The sequence below is a fragment of the Gobius niger genome, assembly GCF_951799975.1.
Source record: "Gobius niger genome assembly, chromosome: 9".
Classification (NCBI taxonomy): Eukaryota; Metazoa; Chordata; class Actinopteri; order Gobiiformes; family Gobiidae; genus Gobius; species Gobius niger.
In genome coordinates this window covers 36240619-36263161 of record NC_136860.1, presented here as the reverse complement: position 1 = coordinate 36263161, position 22543 = coordinate 36240619, and the positions used below count along the sequence as shown (strand labels likewise).

The 22543-nt window shown below is 34.0% G+C and overlaps 1 protein-coding gene across 1 annotated transcript in view; it reads left to right on the top strand.

The window, feature by feature from the left end:
- plekhm3 (pleckstrin homology domain containing, family M, member 3) overlaps positions 1 to 22543 on the top strand; it is a gene marked incomplete at both ends in the record, with an annotated part of 90849 nt that overhangs the window by 35833 nt on the left and 32473 nt on the right. The window contains 2 exons of the mRNA XM_079563681.1: positions 16473 to 16618; positions 18824 to 19017. Coding sequence (XP_079419807.1) covers positions 16473 to 16618; positions 18824 to 19017 — 340 coding nt within the window. The remainder of the gene's footprint in view (positions 1 to 16472; positions 16619 to 18823; positions 19018 to 22543) is intronic.

Genomic DNA, 22543 nt, shown 5'->3' with positions numbered 1-22543 from the left:
TTGTCATTTTTTTCTCATTTTTTTGTCAAATTTCAATGAGTTGAATTGAGGAAATGTTTCTTGTTTTGAGCGGTTTTCACTCATTTAGACACTTTTCCTGATCGGACCGAGTTTGCTTTGCTTGTTTGAGGACATTTCAGACCAGTTCTAGGGTAAATCTCGCTTGAAATAAGAAAATAAAATTGCCAATGAGATGAGACCAATTTTCTTTCCCCATTGGCAAAGAAAATGACCTGAAATAAGGACGAAATGTATCGAAACGAGTCAGAAACATCTCAGAACAAGTGAAATAATCCAGGACAAATGCCCAACAACTTCTTAACTTTTGGTCATTTTTTTGTATTTTTTTTTGTCAATTTTTTGTCCTTTTTTTTGTCAAATTTTCATCAAATTTTTGTCATTTTTTTGTCAGTTTTTTGTAATTTTTTTGTCATTTTTTTGTCATTTTTTTGTAATTTTTTTGTAATTTTTTTGTAATTTTTTTTATTTAAAAAAAAAAAGTCATTTTTTTTGTCATTTTTTGTATTTTTTGTCAGTTTTTTTGTCATTTTTTCGTCCATTTTTTGTCAATTTTTTTTGTCACATTTTTGTCATTTTCTTGTATTTTTTTTGTCAAATTTTCATCAAATTCTTGTCATTTTTTTGTCAGATTTTTGTCATTTTTTGTATTATTTTGTCAATTTTTTTTCCTTTTTTTGTCATTTTTTAATCAATTTTTTGTCATTTTTTTGTCATATTTTTGTCATTGAGGAAATGTTTCTTGTTTTGAGCGGTTTTCACTCATTCAGACACTTTTCCTGATCGGACCGAGTTTGCTTTGCTTGTTTGAGGACATTTCAGACCAGTTCTAGGGTAAATCTCGCTTGAAATAAGAAAGTAAAATTGCCAATGAGATAAGACCAATTTTCTTTCCCCATTGGCAAAGAAAATGACCTGAAATAAGGACGAAATGTATCGAAACGAGTCAGAAACATCTCAGAACAAGTGAAATAATCTAGGATAAATGCCCAACAACTTCTTAACTTTTTGTCAATTTTTTGTCATTTTTTTGTCAAATTTTCATCACATTTTTGTCATTTTTTGAATTTTTTTAGTCAGTTTTTTGTTATTTTTTCGTCATTTTTTAATCCAATTTTTGTCATATTTTTGTCATTTTTTTGTATTTTTTCGTCATTTTTTAATCAAATTTTTGTCATATTTTTGTCATTTTTTTCTCATTTTTTTGTCAAATTTCAATGAGTTGAATTGAGGAAATGTTTCTTGTTTTGAGCGGTTTTCACTCATTTAGACACTTTTCCTGATCGGACCGAGTTTGCTTTGCTTGTTTGAGGACATTTCAGACCAGTTCTAGGGTAAATCTCGCTTGAAATAAGAAAGTAAAATTGCCAATGAGATGAGACCAATTTTCTTTCCCCATTGGCAAAGAAAATGACCTGAAATAAGGACGAAATGTATCGAAACGAGTCAGAAACATCTCAGAACAAGTGAAATAATCCAGGACAAATGCCCAACAACTTCTTAACTTTTGGTCATTTTTTTGTATTTTTTTTTGTCAATTTTTTGTCCTTTTTTTTGTCAAATTTTCATCAAATTTTTGTCATTTTTTTGTCAGTTTTTTGTAATTTTTTTGTAATTTTTTTGTCATTTTTTTGTAATTTTTTTGTAATTTTTTTGTAATTTTTTTTATTTAAAAAAAAAAAGTCATTTTTTTTGTCATTTTTTGTATTTTTTGTCAGTTTTTTTGTCATTTTTTCGTCCATTTTTTATCAATTTTTTTGTCACATTTTTGTCATTTTCTTGTATTTTTTTTTGTCAATTTTTTGTCCTTTTTTTTGTCAAATTTTCATCAAATTTTTGTCATTTTTTTGTCAGTTTTTTGTAATTTTTTTGTCATTTTTTTGTCATTTTTTTGTAATTTTTTTGTAATTTTTTTGTAATTTTTTTGTAATTTTTTTGTAATTTTTTTAATTTAAAAAAAAAAAGTCATTTTTTTTGTCATTTTTTGTATTTTTTGTCAGTTTTTTTGTCATTTTTTCGTCCATTTTTTATCAATTTTTTTTGTCACTTTTTTGTCATTTTCTTGTATTTTTTTTGTCAAATTTTCATCAAATTCTTGTCATTTTTTTGTCAGATTTTTGTCATTTTTTGTATTATTTTGTCAATTTTTTTTCCTTTTTTTGTCATTTTTTAATCAATTTTTTGTCATTTTTTTGTCATATTTTTGTCATTGAGGAAATGTTTCTTGTTTTGAGCGGTTTTCACTCATTTAGACACTTTTCCTGATCGGACCAAGTTTGCTTTGCTTGTTTGAGGACATTTCAGACCAGTTCTAGGGTAAATCTCGCTTGAAATAAGAAAGTCAAATTGCCAATGAGACAAGACCAATTTTCTTTCCCCATTGGCAAAGAAAATGACCTGAAATAAGGACGAAATGTATCGAAACGAGTCAGAAACATCTCAGAACAAGTGAGATAATCTGGGACAAATGCCCAACAACTTCTTAACTTTTTGTCATTTTTTGTATTTTTTTGTCAGTTTTTTGTCAGTTTTTTTGTCAAATTTTCATCAAGTTTTTGTCATTTTTTTGTCAGATTTTTGTCATTTTTTTGTAATTTTTTTGTCATTTTTTTGTAATTTTTTTGTAATTTTTTTGTAATTTTTTTAGTTTAAAAAAAAAGAGTCATTTTTTTGGTCATTTTTTGTATTTTTTTGTCAGTTTTTTGTCATTTTTTCGTCCATTTTTTATCCATTTTTTTGTCACATTTTTGTCATTTTCTTGTATTTTTTTGGTCAAATTTTCATCAAATTTTTGTCAGTTTTTTGTCAGATATTTGTCATTTTTTAATCAATTTTTTGTCATTTTTTTGTCATATTTTTGTCATTTTTTAATCAATTTTTTGTCATTTTTTTGTCATATTTTTGTCATTGAGGAAATGTTTCTTGTTTTGAGCGGTTTTCACTCATTTAGACACTTTTCCTGATTGGACCGAGTTTGCTTTGCTTGTTTGAGGACATTTCAGACCAGTTCTAGGGTAAATCTCGCTTGAAATAAGAAAGTAAAATTGCCAATGAGATAAGACCAATTTTCTTTCCCCATTGGCAAAGAAAATGACCTGAAATAAGGACGAAATGTATCGAAACGAGTCAGAAACATCTCAGAACAAGTGAAGTAATCCAGGACAAATGCCCAACAACTTCTTAACTTTTGGTCATTTTTTTGGATTTTTTTTTGTCAATTTTTTGTCCTTTTTTTTGTCAAATTTTCATCAAATTTTTGTCATTTTTTGTCAGATTTTTGTCATTTTTTGTATTTTTTGTAATTTTTTTGTAATATTTTTGTAATTTTTTTGTAATTTTTTTGTAATTTTTTTGTAATTTTTTTGTAATTTTTTTAATTAAAAAAAAAAAAGTCATTTTTTTTTTTTTTTTTGTCCGTTTTTTGTCATTTTTCCGTCAAATTTTCATCACATTTTTGTCATTTTTTGTATTTTTTTGTCATTTTTTCGTCCATTTTTTATCCATTTTTGTCATTTTCTTGTATTTTTTTTGTCAAATTTTCATCAAATTTTTGTCATTTTTTTTTCAGATTTTTGTCATTTTTTGTATTTTTTTGTCAATTTTTTGTCAATTTTTTGTCATTTTTTAATCAATTTTTTGTCATTTTTTTGTCATATTTTTGTCATTGAGGAAATGTTTCTTGTTTTTGTTGGTTTTCACTCATTTAGACACTTTTCCTGATCGGACCGAGTTTGCTTTGCTTGTTTGAGGACATTTCAGACCAGTTCTAGGGTAAATCTCGCTTGAAATAAGAAAGTAAAATTGCCAATGAGATGAGACCAATTTTCTTTCCCCATTGGCAAAGAAAATGACCTGAAATAAGGACGAAATGTATCGAAACGAGTCAGAAACATCTCAGAACAAGTGAAATAATCCAGGACAAATGCCCAAGAACTTCTTAACTTTTGGTCATTTTTTTGTATTTTTTTTTGTCAATTTTTTGTCCTTTTTTTTGTCAAATTTTCATCAAATTTTTGTCATTTTTTTGTCATTTTTTTGTAATTTTTTTGTCATTTTTTTGTCATTTTTTTGTAATTTTTTTGTAATTTTTTTGTAATTTTTTTCTAATTTTTTTGTAATTTTTTTAATTTAAAAAAAAAAGTCATTTTTTTTGTCATTTTTTGTATTTTTTGTCAGTTTTTTTGTCATTTTTTCGTCCATTTTTTATCAATTTTTTTTGTCACATTTTTGTCATTTTCTTGTATTTTTTTTGTCAAATTTTCATCAAATTCTTGTCATTTTTTTGTCAGATTTTTGTCATTTTTTGTATTATTTTGTCAATTTTTTTTCCTTTTTTTGTCATTTTTTAATCAATTTTTTGTCATTTTTTTTGTCATATTTTTGTCATTGAGGAAATGTTTCTTGTTTTGAGCGGTTTTCACTCATTTAGACACTTTTCCTGATCGGACCGAGTTTGCTTTGCTTGTTTGAGGACATTTCAGACCAGTTCTAGGGTAAATCTCGCTTGAAATAAGAAAGTCAAATTGCCAATGAGACAAGACCAATTTTCTTTCCCCATTGGCAAAGAAAATGACCTGAAATAAGGACGAAATGTATCGAAACGAGTCAGAAACATCTCAGAACAAGTGAAATAATCCGGGACAAATGCCCAACAACTTCTTAACTTTTTGTCATTTTTTGTATTTTTTTGTCAGTTTTTTGTCAGTTTTTTTGTCAAATTTTCATCAAGTTTTTGTCATTTTTTTGTCAGATTTTTGTCATTTTTTTGTAATTTTTTTGTCATTTTTTTGTCATTTTTTTGTAATTTTTTTGTAATTTTTTTAGTTTAAAAAAAAAGAGTCATTTTTTTGGTCATTTTTTGTATTTTTTTGTCAGTTTTTTGTCATTTTTTCGTCCATTTTTTATCCATTTTTTTGTCACATTTTTGTCATTTTCTTGTATTTTTTTGGTCAAATTTTCATCAAATTTTTGTCAGTTTTTTGTCAGATATTTGTCATTTTTTAATCAATTTTTTGTCATTTTTTTGTCATATTTTTGTCATTTTTTAATCAATTTTTTGTCATTTTTTTGTCATATTTTTGTCATTGAGGAAATGTTTCTTGTTTTGAGCGGTTTTCACTCATTTAGACACTTTTCCTGATCGGACCGAGTTTGCTTTGCTTGTTTGAGGACATTTCAGACCAGTTCTAGGGTAAATCTCACTTGAAATAAGAAAGTAAAATTGCCAATGAGACAAGACCAATTTTCTTTCCCCATTGGCAAAGAAAATGACCTGAAATAAGGACGAAATGTATCGAAACGAGTCAGAAACATCTCAGAACAAGTGAAATAATCCGGGACAAATGCCCAACAACTTCTTAACTTTTTGTCATTTTTTGTATTTTTTTGTCAGTTTTTTGTCAGTTTTTTTGTCAAATTTTCATCAAGTTTTTGTCATTTTTTTGTCAGATTTTTGTCATTTTTTTGTAATTTTTTTGTCATTTTTTTGTCATTTTTTTGTAATTTTTTTGTCATTTTTTTAGTTTAAAAAAAAAGAGTCATTTTTTTGGTCATTTTTTGTATTTTTTTGTCAGTTTTTTGTCATTTTTTCGTCCATTTTTTATCCATTTTTTTGTCACATTTTTGTCATTTTCTTGTATTTTTTTGGTCAAATTTTCATCAAATTTTTGTCAGTTTTTTGTCAGATATTTGTCATTTTTTAATCAATTTTTTGTCATTTTTTTGTCATATTTTTGTCATTTTTTAATCAATTTTTTGTCATTTTTTTGTCATATTTTTGTCATTGAGGAAATGTTTCTTGTTTTGAGCGGTTTTCACTCATTTAGACACTTTTCCTGATTGGACCGAGTTTGCTTTGCTTGTTTGAGGACATTTCAGACCAGTTCTAGGGTAAATCTCGCTTGAAATAAGAAAGTAAAATTGCCAATGAGATAAGACCAATTTTCTTTCCCCATTGGGAAAGAAAATGACCTGAAATAAGGACGAAATGTATCGAAACGAGTCAGAAACATCTCAGAACAAGTGAGATAATCCAGGACAAATGCCCAACAACTTCTTAACTTTTGGTCATTTTTTTGTATTTTTTTTTGTCAATTTTTTGTCCTTTTTTTTGTCAAATTTTCATCAAATTTTTGTCATTTTTTTGTCAGATTTTTGTCATTTTTTGTATTTTTTGTAATTTTTTTGTAATATTTTTGTAATTTTTTTGTAATTTTTTTGTAATTTTTTTGTAATTTTTTTGTAATTTTTTTGTAATTTTTTTAATTAAAAAAAAAAAAGTCATTTTTTTTGTCATTTTTTGTATTTTTTTTGTCCGTTTTTTGTCATTTTTCCGTCAAATTTTCATCACATTTTTGTCATTTTTTGTATTTTTTTGTCATTTTTTCGTCCATTTTTTATCCATTTTTGTCATTTTCTTGTATTTTTTTTGTCAAATTTTCATCAAATTTTTGTCATTTTTTTTCAGATTTTTGTCATTTTTTGTATTATTTTGTCAATTTTTTTTCCTTTTTTTGTCATTTTTTAATCAATTTTTTGTCATTTTTTTGTCAGATTTTTGTCATTGAGGAAATGTTTCTTGTTCTGAGCGGTTTTCACTCATTTAGACACTTTTCCTGATCGGACCGAGTTTGCTTTGCTTGTTTGAGGACATTTCAGACCAGTTCTAGGGTAAATCTCGCTTGAAATAAGAAAGTCAAATTGCCAATGAGACAAGACCAATTTTCTTTCCCCATTGGCAAAGAAAATGACCTGAAATAAGGACGAAATGTATCGAAACGAGTCAGAAACATCTCAGAACAAGTGAAATAATCTGGGACAAATGACCAACAACTTCTTAACTTTTTGTCATTTTTTGTATTTTTTTGTCAGTTTTTTGTCAGTTTTTTTGTCAAATTTTCATCAAGTTTTTGTCATTTTTTTGTCAGATTTTTGTCATTTTTTTGTAATTTTTTTGTCATTTTTTTGTCATTTTTTTGTAATTTTTTTGTAATTTTTTTAGTTTAAAAAAAAAGAGTCATTTTTTTGGTCATTTTTTGTATTTTTTTGTCAGTTTTTTGTCATTTTTTCGTCCATTTTTTATCCATTTTTTTGTCACATTTTTGTCATTTTCTTGTATTTTTTTGGTCAAATTTTCATCAAATTTTTGTCAGTTTTTTGTCAGATATTTGTCATTTTTTAATCAATTTTTTGTCATTTTTTTGTCATATTTTTGTCATTTTTTAATCAATTTTTTGTCATTTTTTTGTCATATTTTTGTCATTTTTTAATCAATTTTTTATCAATTTTTTTGTCACATTTTTGTCATTTTTTTGTAGTTTTTTTGTCAATTTTTTGTCAATTTTTTGTCATTTTTTAATCAATTTTTTGTCATTTTTTTGTTATATTTTTGTCATTGAGGAAATGTTTCTTGTTTTGAGCGGTTTTCCCTCATTTAGACACTTTTCCTGATCGGACCGAGTTTGCTTTGCTTGTTTGAGGACATTTCACACCAGTTCTAGGGTAAATCTCGCTTGAAATAAGAAAGTAAAATCGCCAATGAGATGAGACCAATTTTCTTTCCCCATTGGCAAAGAAAATGACCTGAAATAAGGACGAAATGTATCGAAACGAGTCAGAAACATCTCAGAACAAGTGAAATAATCCAGGACAAATGACCAAGAACTTCTTAACTTTTGGTCATTTTTTTGTCATTTTTTTGTCAAATTTTCATCACATTTTTGTCATTTTTTGAATTTTTTTAGTCCGTTTTTTGCTATTTTTTCGTCATTTTTTAATCCAATTTTTGTCATATTTTTGTCATTTTTTTGTCACATTTTTGTCATTTTTTTGTATTTTTTCGTCATTTTTTAATCAAAATTTTGTCATATTTTTGTCATTTTTTTCTCATTTTTTTTGTCAAATTTCAATGAGTTGAATTGAGGAAATGTTTCTTGTTTTTGTCGGTTTTCACTCATTTAGACACTTTTTCTGATCGGGCCGAGTTTCCTTTGCTTGTTTGAGGACATTTCAGACCAGTTCTAGGGTAAATCTCGCTTGAAATAAGAAAGTAAAATTGACAATGAGATAAGACCAATTTTCTTTCCCCATTGGCAAAGAAAATGAGCTGAAATAAGGACGAAATGTATCGAAACGAGTCAGAAACATCTCAGAACAAGTGAAATAATCTGGGTCAAATGCCCAAGAACTTCTTAAGGCGAGACACTGCAGGTGAAGAGGGAAAAAATGTATATTTACAGATATCAAATTGAAGCTTTTGCTGTCGATCACTGGCATAAATGTGGGGAAAAAATACATTGCAAGTTTTCAAGGTGTTTTATGCCTAAAAATGCCCCAGATTTCCCATCTTTTCAGCGACGAAATCTGAATAATGGACGGAGCTACATTCAAATTTATGGTTTCATTTTATTGATGAATGAGTTGCAAAGCCTTTTCTCAGTGGGGATTGTGGATTTGTTGTTTAGTTTTAAAATAATCTGTTTTTTAGTGGAAAAATTTGTAAAAATGTAATTTTCGCCTTATTTTTTGACATTCAAAACTCAATAAATAAGGGATTAGGGATTAAGGGGAGACACTACAGGCAAAACTCATTTTTTTCAGTTTACAAGTTTTGGGCCAAATCTGTCTCTGAACATACAAGCTTTCACCTGGAAACAGAAAATATGCCTAATCTTCACAGTAACATGTTTAAATATTGCTCTGATTCAATGTTCCCCCATAGACTTATATGGGAGAACACAATTTCAAGGCCCTTTTTCTCCAAACACATGTTTCTGTCATTGTGGCGACGCTATGTCCACGTCAGTCGGACCTAAAGACTTCACATTTTCCAGCCTTGGACTGAACAAGATTTGGAAGATTTTTTCAGTGGGATTTTTTATTATTTAATCCCTTAACTCCCAACTGAACCGAGCACATTTTCTCCAGTTTTGGCTTTACCCCAATCCAAAAGCTTCTGGAGAAAAGCTGAGACGAAAACAATGATGGAAATGTGACAAAAAAGTGACGAAAATTGATGAAAAAATGACAAAAATGTCACAAGAAATTGACAAAAAAATGACAAAAAATGACAAAAATGTGACAAAAAAATGACAGAAAATTGACAAAAAAATGACAAAAAATGACCAAAAAAACGTCAAAAAATGTGACAAAAAAATGACAAAAAAATGACAAAAAAATGACAAAAAAAATGACAAAAAAAACTAGAAATGCAATGGCTGCGCCATTGCGATTGACTGCGGAATTGCGGGAAGCGAATGCAGAAATTGCATAAACTGTTCAAATTGCAGAAATTGCTTAATTTGCATAATCACATTTGCATAAACTGTATAAACTGCATAAAGTGGTAAAATGCATGAATGGGTTAATTTGCATAAATTATGTAAATTGCATAAGCTCTTTAAAATTCATAAATCCTAAATGGCATAAACTCTTAAGTTGCATAAACTGGTTAAATCCCATAAAGTGGTTACTTTGCATAAATTGTTAATATTGCTTTTATATTCCATAAACTGGTCAAACTGTTGAAATGGCCTCAGTGCTTGATTGGCAGAAGCACAAATGGCTGAAAGTCCTGGAGTCTCCTGATTGGCTGGATTCCCACATACACACTAATGCAAAAATTTCAAACTCTCATATAAAAAAACTGGAAAACTGCAGAAGCCAATTTTTTCTCAAAACCCACAAGTTGCAGAAGCTGAACATGCACAAAGTGCAGAAATTGCAGAAAATGCAGAAAAAAGTGCAGAAAAGCCTGAATTTGCGGCAGCCCCATTATAAGTCAATGGGAAAAATCTCTGACATTTTGGCCGATTGCGGAAAAACGTTAAGTTGCAGAAGTCCCAAAAGTAACAGCACCTTCTCCTCAACATGCGGAACGTTTTGATGCATAACTTGCATAAATTGCACAAAGCATGAAGGTGCTGAAAGCTCTAGAAAATCGGGAAAAAGATGGAAGAGGAATAATAATAAAGAACATGAAAACCAATAATTGACTGCGGAAGAATTCCGCAGTCAATCAATGACAAAAAATGACAAAAATGTCACTAGAAATTGACAAAAATGTGACAAAAAAGTGACAAAAAAATGAAGAAAAAGTGGCAAAAATGTCACAAGAAATTGACGAACAAATGACAAAAATGTGACCAAAAAAAGACAAAAAATATGACAAAAAAAAATGTATGAAAAAAGTTACAAAAATGAGTTGAACGCCCAACAAAAAAATGATGGAAAAAAAACTCTGACGTGAGGAAAAAGATCCTCTCGGTTCAGGCGGGAGTTAAGAGGTTAATCCCTTAAGCCCCATTTATTGAGTTTTGAATGTCCAAAAATAAGGCGAAAATTACATTTTTACACATTTTTCCACTAAAAAACAGTTTATTTTAAAACTAAACAAGAAATCCTAAATCCCCTCTGAGAAAGTCTTGGCAACTCATTCATCAATAAAATGAAACCACACATTTGAATGTAGCTCTGTCCATTATTCAGATTCCGTCGCCGAAAAGATGAGGAAATTTGGGGCATTTTTAGGCATAAAACACCTTGTTCTTATGTGAAAAGATAAAATGACAACAAAATGAAAACTTGCCATGTGTTTTTCTCTCACATTTATGCCAGTGATCGACAGCAACAGTTTCAAATATAATTTTTTTCCCTGTTCACCTGCAGTGTCTCGCCTTCCTGTGAGAAATCCGAGAAGAGCAAAATTTCAACTACGCTGGTTTTGTGATATTTGATATTTTTCTAAAACTGCTCGTCCTTAATTTTGCAAACAACAGAACAGAATTTCCGCAATAACTCCCTGTTGCCTTATCAGAAAACCTTCCCGTCTCTCTCTTACTCGTTGTAGGATTTCTGTTGACGCCTCTTTGCCGATTACAGCCTCTGAAATTCCATCTGATGCTTCTGTTCTTTTCTTTTCTTCATCTCTCCATCGCTCCGGCCCCACATCTCCCAGTGTTCTCTTCTTCTGCAGACCTGCCCCCGCCTGCCCCGCTCTCCTCCAGCCTCTGAACAGCTGATATCCATCTCCTGCTTCTGTTCTCGTCCCGTAGATTGTTGTAGATGGTGCCGGATAAGGACCACCTGTTTTTGGAGCCGGGATCTCGCCGGGATCTCGCGGCGCTCGTGTTGTTTGGTTTAAAGCGACGCGGGACAATAGGAAAGGCCTTTGAGTGACCAGACATGATGTGTTTGAAGTTTGTTGTGACTGTGGCAGTGCTTCTTCTTCAGGTTTATTCACAGATACTCAGGCGTTTGCTTCAGTTATGCTTCTGAGTTCTGTTTTTACACGTTAAGTCGTGGTTTACGGCGAGTTTAGACAAATGAATGTCCGTTTTAGGCCCTGTTTTACTCCCGGTTTGATCTTTGTGCTTAAGGCGAGACGCTGCAGGTGAATAGGGGAAAAAAATAAATGTAGAGATTTCAATTTGAAGCTTTTGCTGAACATCACAGATATAAATATGAATCGTCATTTTATGTTTTGACATAAAAATAAGGCATTTTGAGCATTAAAATGGCCAATATTGCCGAAATTAAAATAATGAGTTGATCCAGATTAAATGTTATGGTTTTATTTTATTGACATATTAGAAACTAAGATTTTTCCAGAGGGGATTTTGGATATTTTGTTTAGTTTTTCAATAAACTAATCATCAATGAAAAAATCTGTAAAAACTGCCTGTTTTTTTGGTTTCAAAGCTGAATAAATCAGGCTAGGAATTAGATATTAAAAAATCCCTCTGAAAAAACCTTCAGAACCTTGTTGTGTCTCAGCCTGTAAAGTGTGGAGTCTGTGGGAGCTTCTATAAGGGCTCAGGCTCTGCCCGAGTGCGGCTTCTCTCATTCAGAGAAAACCAGCCCTGAAGTTTTGTAGCGAGTGCGCATGCTCGGCCCGTTCTTCCACTTTTCCGCTCCAGCGTCTCGTAGGAGGAAAAACACCATATTTGGGTGAAAGCGTCATCACGGGGCCCCTTAGCAGGACACGTGGATGTGACTCATTTTTGTAACTTTTCTGTCATTTTTTTGTCATTTTTTTGTCATTTTTTTGTCATTTTTTTGTCATTTTTTTGTCATTTTTTTGTCATTTTTTTGTCATTTTTTGGATTTGTTTTCATCAATTTTTTAATCAATTTTTTAACATATTTTTGTCACATTTTTGTCATTTTTTTGGTCATTTTTTTGGTCATTTTTTGTCATTTTTTGGTCAATTTTTTAATCAATTTTTTGTCATTTTTTCGTCATTTTTTCGTCATTTTTTCATAATTTTTCGTAATTTTTTTGTCCATTTTTTATCACATTTTTGTCACATTTTGTCATGGAAAAACACCATATTTGGGTGAAAGCGTCATCACGGGGCCCCTTAGCAGGACACGTGGATGTCAAATCTGTCAATATTTATGAATGAAAACCCGCGGGAAAGACGGCCTTTCTACTTCCGGGTCGCCCCCACCTCGCAGACAAAACATCATCAAATAAACATCAGCATTTTTATATCTGACGTGAAAACTAAGATGTAAAGGGAGGAAAACAGATACAAATCTCCACTTCCACCACTGCGGGAAACATCAATACTTTCACCTAAAGTGTCTCGCATTAAGAGGTGAAATATTCTGTCAACTTTCTTTATGTTGCACATTTAAAAACGCTACATCTGTACAACAAATCAGTGCAATTAATGAGTAAAATCAGTCATGAAACAGTAATAATAAGACCTGCTCAGCTTCTCTTAAAGACCAGCGGATACAGATGGGTTTTCAACAAAGACTTAAATAGACTGGGCAGTTTGAACCTTGAAGGGAAGTTCTTTTAAAAAAGCATCATCAGTGCCCCTTTAATATGAAAAACCTGCTTGATTTCACCTTAATAACATAGAAAATAAACATAATATTACATGTGATGTTCACAGTGTTTTCAATCGCATCAAAGCATCAAACAGGGCTTAACTTGACTTTGCTGATCCCAATGGAGGGATGAAGAGTTTGTCCTGGTTTGGTCCCAGTTACATCCTGGTTACGTCCTGGTTTAGTTCAGGCTCTTTCCTCCTCTTGTTGAAGTTTTCAGAAGTCCTTAGATTGATGTGAGGTCTGCTGTTGTGTCTGCACTGATGCCCGAGCAAATCCTCACCACCGTTTATACACAAAGAAGAAGAATTCCACTTCTGGAGGTTCTTTTATCTGAGGTTTGCTTTGAACAGATATCGCAAAGGGCAGAGTTTTTGAATCTCTTCAGAAAATAAATCACTAAACCATCACGCCACGTCGTAACATTCAAATGAGTCGGAGCCGTTTTACAGCTTTATTGTCCCGCATAAACAAAGCGTTTGCCGTTATCGGGGTGAAAGGTCGTCTTTAATCTCACGTTATACTGTTTTTATCTGGCGGGTGATTACTGAGGTATGTGGAGAGAGACAGTTAACCTCGGCTTATCTGCAAACACCTGCCTGAGCTGCACGACACTTTTCAAATTAAATGTGCAAGAAACTCCGATACAAGTGAAGGAGCTGCTTTTAGAAGCTTTGCTCCATTGTCCGCTTCACTGTTGGTGGTTTTTCGTAGTCCTTTTGTCGCTTTTGTGTTGCGTTCTTGTCACTTTGTTGTTTTTTCCATCGCCTTTTTGCCACTTTCTTGGTGCTCTTTTGTCGCTTTTTTGTTGGGTTTTGTTGCGTTCCTCCTTCGTCTCGTTTTTGTCCCTATTTTGATGTTTATATTAAAGGGGGTGTTATGCAAAATGGACTTTTTCAAGCTTTCCATCATGTTATTCTGTCACTCCCTCATTAAAAACATGGCTGAAGTGTTGCCTTGGCACATTCATGTATTTCTGAGTAATCTGTAAAAACTCTGATGGCGGCCATTTTAGGGATAGGTTTTTGTCACATTTTTGTTGAATTTTTGTCATTTTTTTGTTGAATTTTTGTCATTTTTTTTGTTGAATTTTTGTCATTTTTTTGTTGAATTTTTGTCATTTTTTTTGTTGAATTTTTGTCATTTTTTGTTGAATTTTTGTCATTTTTTTGTTGAATTTTTGTCATTTTTTTGTTGAATTTTTGTCATTTTTTTGTTGAATTTTTGTCATTTTTTGTTGAGTTTTTGTCATTTTTTTGTTGAATTTTTGTCACATTTTTGTTGAATTTTTGTCATTTTTTGTTGATTTTTTGTCATTTTTTTTGTTGAATTTTTGTCACATTTTTGTTGAATTTTGTTGATTTTTTTGTTTAATTTTTTGTCACTTTTCTGTTGAATTTTTGGCTGATGGCGGCCATTTTAGGGATAGGTTTGCCTGAGTCCTCCTAGGAACGCCCCCACCTCCTGGAGACGCCTCCGAGCTTTGGTCACCAGCCGAGTAACCAACCACTGCTCCTCAGCAGAACCCCCTCCCCACTGATGCCACAGACAGCGTGTGGAGGGGGCGTGTCTAAAGGCTCAGAGGTTCTTAAAGAGACAGAGGCCGATTTCAAGACATTCACTACAGCCATTTTGAGAGAGACATTTTATACAAGGCAGTTATTCTAATTTACTGCATTTACAGACCAACAGAAGGTTTGTCATCATTGTAGTGGGATATAGACTGGTGCTATGGGGCTGACAAAAGCAGAACACCCCCTCTTTAAGAAGCTTTTTGGGGGTTAAGAGGTTAAATGTGGGGGGGGATCGAATCGTAAATAGTGTCACCTTTCCTCATAATTTTTGTTTAGCGATCACTAATGCTACTCGGTCACAGCCAACAACACTTCACTTTTAATTTACCCCTTACCTCCCACCTGAACCGAGCACATTTTCTCCAGGTCGGCTTTACCCAAATCTAACAAGTCCTCACCTGGCGCTTACAGCATAGTCAAGACATACAACACAGATCCTTTTCCTCACATTTCTGTCTCATTGGTGTCACTTTTTCACATTCTTTTTCATCTCATATTTGCCAGAGTTTGACACATTTTTGTTGTTTTTTTGTCACATTTTTTATTTATTTTTATGTCACATTTTATTTATTTTTTTGTCACATTTTATTTATTTTTTTGTCACATTTTATTTATTTTTTTTGTCACATTTTATTTATTTTTTGTCACATTTTTATTTATTTTTTGTCACATTTTTATTTATTTTTTGTCACATTTTTATTTATTTTTTGTCACATTTTTATTTATTTTTTGTCACATTTTTATTTATTTTTTGTCACATTTTTATAATTTTTTGTAAAATTTTCATTGTTGAGGTTTTTTGGTCACATTTTTTATTGTTTTTGCCACATTTTTGTCGCTTCTTCTTTTTTTTTTTTTTACACTTTTTCCAATAAGCTTTTACATTTGGGTAAAACCAAACTAGAGAGAAAGTGCTCTGTTCAGGTGGAAGGTAAGAGGTTAATATCAATTCTCTCAATTATTTTACTACAGGAAAAACAAATGTGTTGGATCCACCTGTAGGCGTGAACAGGCTCGCTAGAAAAAGGCGGAGGCTGAACATGTCTTCCATATTTAAATAAGAGTGTTTTAAGAAAGTCAGCCTGTGTAGAACTGTAGTAGAACTGGTCTTTTGGACGCCCCATCGTTCACATTTATCCCTCTGGGTTTTTGGCTTCGAATAAAGAAAACGTGTGCATCTTTGAGTAATCTTTGAATCTTCCCTGGAGCGGTGGCAGATCCTTAAAACGTCTTCCTGAGGTCCTCGCCTCTCGACCTCTTGATAAGCTCAATCCTTTCATTGCAAAGTAAAAACACTCGCCATAGCCACACGGTCGTCTTTCTTTTTATTGAAATCAGAATGTTTTTTATTGGTTATGAACAGGTTCCCAACTAGGAAGCAGCTGCACAGCGAAGGGGGGCAAGAGGAGGGATTCAGATTCAGCTGGAAAATCAGGAATTTAACCTCTTACCACCCGCCTAAACCCGCCTTTTTCCTCGCGTAGTTGCTGTGTTGTGTCACCTTTTTCATGTTTTTTTTTTGTTTTTTTTGTCAAATTGTTGGTTGAATTTTTGTCACTTTTTTGTTGATTTTTTGTTGAATTTTTGTTGAATTTTTGTCAAATTTTTGTCACATTTTTGTCAAATTTTTGTCAAATTTTTGTCACATTTTCGTTTTTGTCACATTTTTGTCACATTTTTGTCACATTTTGTATCATTTTTGTCACATTTTTGTTGCAATTTTTTTGTATTTTTGTCACGTTTTTGTTGCGTTTACATCCTTGTTTTTCTTCTAATTTTTTGTGGCTGTTTTGATGCTTTTTTCCCCAAGAAGCTTTTTGATTCGGGTAAAGCCAAACTGGGGAAAACGGGATCCGCTCAGGTGGGAGTCAAGAGGTTAAACTACTGGATATTTTGTGTCAATATTAGATCAACATTGCCTTTTCTAACCAACAAAGTGTGATGAGCAGATACAGTGTGGTCTGGTGAAATATGACCTCAGTGCTTCTGTTGTTGTGTTTCTCTGATTGAATAACAAAATGGCGTGCTTTGTTGTGTGCAGGTTGCCAGCGTCCCGTGGGTCTGTCTCGGGGAAAGGCCAAAGTGTGTTTCTACAGCGGCTGGTATTACTGCCAGAGCTGCCACCAGGACCAGGCCTTCCTCATCCCCGCCCGGCTGCTGCACAACTGGGACACCAGCAAGCACAAGGTGAGCCCCGGCACCGCGGAGCTCCGCTGTTTACACTGGCTACACTTTCATGATTCAGGGCTCTAGACTGCGACCAAAACGCTCACATATGCGACTGTTTTTAGAGAACGTGCGAGTAAAAACAAAAAAAGAAAGTCTAATAGGCTTTATGAGGAGAGCTGCAAACAACGTTATAAACAGCGTCTCCAGAGCCCAGAGAACACACACACCTGAGCTCGCTCTGATCTCCTCGCGGTCAGAAGAAGCTTGTTTTAGAGCGCAAACGTAAAGCTAACAGAGAGCTAATGCAAAGCTAACAGAGAGCTAACAGAGAGCTAACGTAAAGCTAACAGAGAGCTAAAGTAAAGCTAACAGAGAGCAAACTTAAAGCTAACAGAGAGCAAACGTAAAGCTAACAGAGAGCTAATGCAAAGCTAACAGAGAGCTAACAGAGAGCTAACGTAAAGCTAACAGAGAGCTAAAGTAAAGCTAACAGAGAGCAAACTTAAAGCTAACAGAGAGCAAACGTAAAGCTAACAGAGAGCTAATGCAAAGCTAACAGAGAGCTAACAGAGAGCTAACGTAAAGCTAACAGAGAGCTAAAGTAAAGCTAACAGAGAGCAAACTTAAAGCTAACAGAGAGCTAAAGTAAAGCTAACAGAGAGCTAATGCAAGGCTAACAGAGAGCTAATGCAAAGCTAACAGAGAGCTAACACAAAGCTAACAGAGAGCTAACGTAAAGCTAACAGAGAGCTAATGCAAAGCTAACAGAGAGCTAACACAAAGCTAACAGAGAAATAACGTAAAGCTAACAGAGAGCTAATGCAAAGCTAACAGAGAAATAACGTATAGCTAACAGAGAGCTAATGCAAAGCTAACAGAGAGCTAACACAAAGCTAACAGAGAAATAACGTAAAGCTAACAGAGAGCTAACGCAAAGCTAACAGAGAGCTAACGCAAAGCTAACAGAGAGCTAATGCAAAGCTAACAGAGAAATAACATATAGCTAACAGAGAGCTAATGCAAAGCTAACAGAGAAATAACATATAGCTAACAGAGAGCTAATGCAAAGCTAACAGAGAAATAACATATAGCTAACAGAGAGCTAACGCAAAGCTAACAGAGAGCTAATGCAAAGCTAACAGAGAAATAACATATAGCTAACAGAGAGCTAACGTAAAGCTAACAGAGAGCTAATGCAAAGCTAACAGAGAAATAACATATAGCTAACAGAGAGCTAATGCAAAGCTAACAGAGAAATAACATATAGCTAACAGAGAGCTAACGCAAAGCTAACAGAGAAATAACATATAGCTAACAGAGAGCTAACGCAAAGCTAACAGAGAGCTAATGCAAAGCTAACAGAGAAATAACATATAGCTAACAGAGAGCTAATGCAAAGCTAACAGAGAAATAACATATAGCTAACAGAGAGCTAATGCAAAGCTAACAGAGAAATAACGTAAAGCTAACAGAGAGCTAATGCAAAGCTAACAGAGAGCTAGAGTAAAGCTAACAGAGAGCTAGAGTAAAGCTAACAGAGAGCTAGCGAAAAGCTAACGTAAAGCTAACAGAGAGCTAGAGTAAAGCTAACAGAGAGCTAGAGTAAAGCTAACAGAGAGCTAGCGAAAAGCTAACGTAAAGCTAACAGAGAGCTAGAGTAAAGCTAACAGAGAGCTAGCGTAAAGCTAACCGCTGCTGTTATGACCCGCCCTCTCCCTCAGCCACAGCAGATTGAGCTCCTGTATTTTATTTAGGCTAAAACAGGTCCTTTTTGCCTGTGATTAATACGGTCTTAATTGGCAGTAATACATAATTTTCTAAGTGAATATCCTGTAAGTGACAGTGATGTTGCAGATTTGGTTGAAAACACAAAATTAAAGCAGAACAATGCATAAAAAAAAAAAAAAAATCACTGATATTAATATGAAAAACTCAATTTAAAAAAAGTTTTAACATTGTTTTAATCATTATTAAGATCGATTATTAGTGATTTTGAACATGTTTATAACTGCCCTTGTTTTCATTTCTTAAAATGGCAATATTGTGTGTCGAGTCTGTGCGACCAAATGAAACAGTTGGAAGCACCAGCGCTGCTAAAATAAAAGTTATCTGGAGCCCTGTGATTGTTTGCAAAATGAAAATGGCGTTTCGAAGCTTTATATGTAAGCTCCCTGCACACCCTGGGGCAGAAGCGGCAGTGGCTGAAGCGTTCTCTGTGCGCAGGTGTCGAAGCAGGCCAAGGAGTTCCTGGAGTTCGTGTACGAGGAGCCGCTGCTGGACGTGCAGAGGTTGAACCCGTGTCTGTACGATCACTGCGAGCCGCTGAGCTCGGTGCTGCGGCTCCGGCAGCAGCTGCAGTCTCTCAGGGCCTATCTGTTCAACTGCAGGGCCGCCGTGGCAGAGGACCTTCGCCGCAGGTAAACACCACACATGGGACTCACGGGGTCAGAGGACCTTCGCCGCAGGTAAACGCCACACATGTGAAGAGCGGGGTCAGAGTGTGAAGAGCGGACACAGGCCTGGTCTGATCTGGTCACCGTGAGTCAAACACACTCATAAGAGCACTTTTATCGTCAGAGCTACTCATTATGTCGTGGTTAAAGCACAGATAATATGTAGTCATTAATATACCGTCAGTTAAGCTCATGCCCGGCCTGTGTCGCTTGTGGCTAGCGGTGCTGATGTTGTGACACCCAGCAGCACGAGAGGAGGCTCACTCTGAGACGAGCGTTTCCAAATATTAGACACAGCCTAATGTCGGTTGCAGTTCTACAGTTCTATTTTAAATCCTTGTCCCCGTCTCATTTAGCATCATCAGTAGGCGTGAACTTCCCCCATCCCTCACCTGGCTCTTCCCCCTCACCCAGCCCTCAGAAGCTCGTCTGCTTCTGAGGGACAAAGTTAACTCTCTGTTTCGAAGATAGCGCATCTAGCGATGTAATGTGGGAACGCAACCATTCAGGCACAATGGAGCAGCTGAGGGCGGCTTCAAAATGTTCTCGGATTATCAAAACATGAAAGGTTTTCCACATCAGAGCAGATCAGTTCACCTTTTGGTTTGTGTGACAAAGTGGGTTTGTCCCATTGTGTGTGTTTGTTATTTTGCTTTGTTTGTTTCGTTTGCAATATACACCAGCAAACAATAACCTCAGATTCATGTTTAAGTTAATAATTATCCATTTACAACTTTGTTTATTCATTTACTCAAACATTTACCTGTACCACCTGGTGAGAAAGGAAGGGGCGTGGTCTTTGTCGGCCATTTTGTATCTGTGTGTCAGAAGTTCTGTTTGCGTGAGTAATAAATGTCTGGTGAGAACTCTAACTTTGTTAAGTCTGCCCATTTCAACCCCTCGTGGCCTCGTGGCCAGCTTCCTCACATCCCACATCCCACCACTGCCACCAAATGTGTGTTTGCTGGTGGATATTGCAAACGAAACAAACGAAGCAAAATAACAAACACACACAATGGGACAAACCCACTTTGTCACAGTTTGTGAGTTCTGCTCGTTTTCAGTGTTTGAAACGTTGCATAAATCCTGCATTATGAGTTGTGAACCCTGAAAGTGTCTTAACCTCTTAACTCCCGCCTGAACCGAGAGGATCTTTTTCCTCACGTCATCAGATTTTTTTTCCATCATTTTTTTGTTGGGTATTCAACTCATTTTTGTCATTTTTTAGTAAATTTTTTATCACATTTTTGTCATTTTTTTGTCACATTTTTGTCACATTTTTGTAATTTTTTTGTCACATTTTTGTCACATTTTTGTCATTTTTTGTCACATTTTTGTCATTTTTTGTCACATTTTTGTCATATTTTTGTCACATTTTTTGTCACATTTTTGCCACTTTTTCATCCATTTTTTGTCACTTTTTTGTCAATGTTTTCTCACTTTTTTGTCACATTTCCATCATTGTTTTCGTCTGTTTTGTTGCTATTTTCACACCTTTTTCCCAGAAGCTTTTGGATTGGGGTAAAGCCAAACTGGAGAAAACGTGCTCGGTTCAGGCGGGAGTTAAGGGGTTAGAAGCTGCAGCTCTTCAGACACTGATGAATCACCGCTTCTCACCGTCCCGTTTCTGTGCGATTTGAAGTCTCTCCCATGGTTTTTCTGCCGGGTTTTTGCCTGTGGGGACCTGTGTTTACACGTGTCCCGGGGCATCGTCCCGTCCACAGATGGGACGTGCGCCTGTGTGTGTGTGGGTTCTTGTGGGAGGCGAGTGTTTATACCCAGCGTGTATTTGAAAGGGTCCCACAGCTGATGGATGTTTTCTCTGACCCGGCGCAGGTCGAGGGATCTTCCATTAACATCTAAAGGAGCATCATAGCAGCGCCTTGTTAATGTGCGAGTTCATACTTTGAATATTAAACAGGAAGGTCTCAGGTTTTATTCCCGATGTCTCTCTGAAGAAATGTGATGGAGACTTGCCGTTTTTTGCATCTGAAAGAAGGAGCTCAGGGTTTTATTTGTCTTGAAATAAGTGACCAGGCACTGAGTCTGTGAGCCAGGTCAGAGCCTGTTCCTCTGTACTGGACCTCTGCATCTTGTGTTTACATGAGTCCCATTAGCGAGCGGTGGACAGTGTCTCTTTGCTCCAAACATTCAGGATTAATGAAGACCGTGGCACTAAAACCTTCCTCTGAGCATCAGTCACTTCACTCATATATACACACCACCACCATCACCACCACCACAGCACTTTACGCTCTGAGCTCCACACAGGTGGGAAAAGACCTCGAAATTAGTAAGAATTAAAGCAGTTGCAAGAGGAATCGCATAAAGCGGAAGAAAATGGATGGATGGATATTAGGTGAAGCAATATCTGTATCGCAAGAAGCCACAATATATCGCAACATCACAAAAGTCTTCATCCGACTGAGATCGACACATATTTTTGCAAACTCGACCAAAAACAATGTATTGAACTTGTGTTAAAGCTCAGTTCACGACACAGACTGGAACGTGTCATGTTGAAACGGTTTAGTGAAATATTACAATAATATCGTTCTCGCATATCGCAAGTTACTTCAGTATCGTTCAGCCCTACTTTTTAGGTCATTTTAGTGTCCCCTGCAAACAACAAACTATCCGTGTCTCGATGAGGTTTTATTATGTTACTATTATGTGTAGTGTTTCCCAGCGAGGGAATTATAACAGGTAAATGTAAATTTTTTTGGAAAATTACAAACATTGCTGAACTACTTTTACATACAAGATAATCAAACATAACAAAATGTTGGTTTAAAACATATTCAGTTGCAAGTTTGGCTGAAATTGGCCTTATTTTGCTAGAAAGTTTCCATTTTGTCCAATTCTCTTACCTCTGTTTGATGAAATGTTTGCAAATCTTAAGACATTAAATATATGTAGACTATTTTGGCACAATGCTGGGAGTTTGAGAGGATTTTTGTGTTTTGATTTTTGCTTTTGAACACAACACATATGTGTAACAAATACAGTACACTGAACAAAGTTTAACTAGATCAGTATAAACATCTCAGTTTGAGCATGATAATCCACATTTTAGTTGTTTTGACTAGTTAAGAAGTTGTTGGGCATTTGTCCCGGATTATTTCACTTGTTCTGAGATGTTTCTGACTCGTTTCGATACATTTCGTCCTTATTTCAGCTCATTTTCTTTGCCAATGGGGAAAGAAAATTGGTCTTATCTCATTGGCGAAGTGAAAACCGCTCAAAACAAGAAACATTTCCTCAATTCAAGTCATTGAAATTTGACAAAAATATGACAAAAAAATTGACAAAAAAATGACAAAAAATGTATAAAAAATGGACTAAAAAAATACAAAAAATGACAAAAATGTGATGAAAATTTGACCAAAAAATGACAAAAATTTGATTTAATAAAATGACGAAAAAATGACAAAAAATTGACCAAAAAAATACAAAAAAATGACAAAAAGTTAAGAAGTTGTTGGTCATT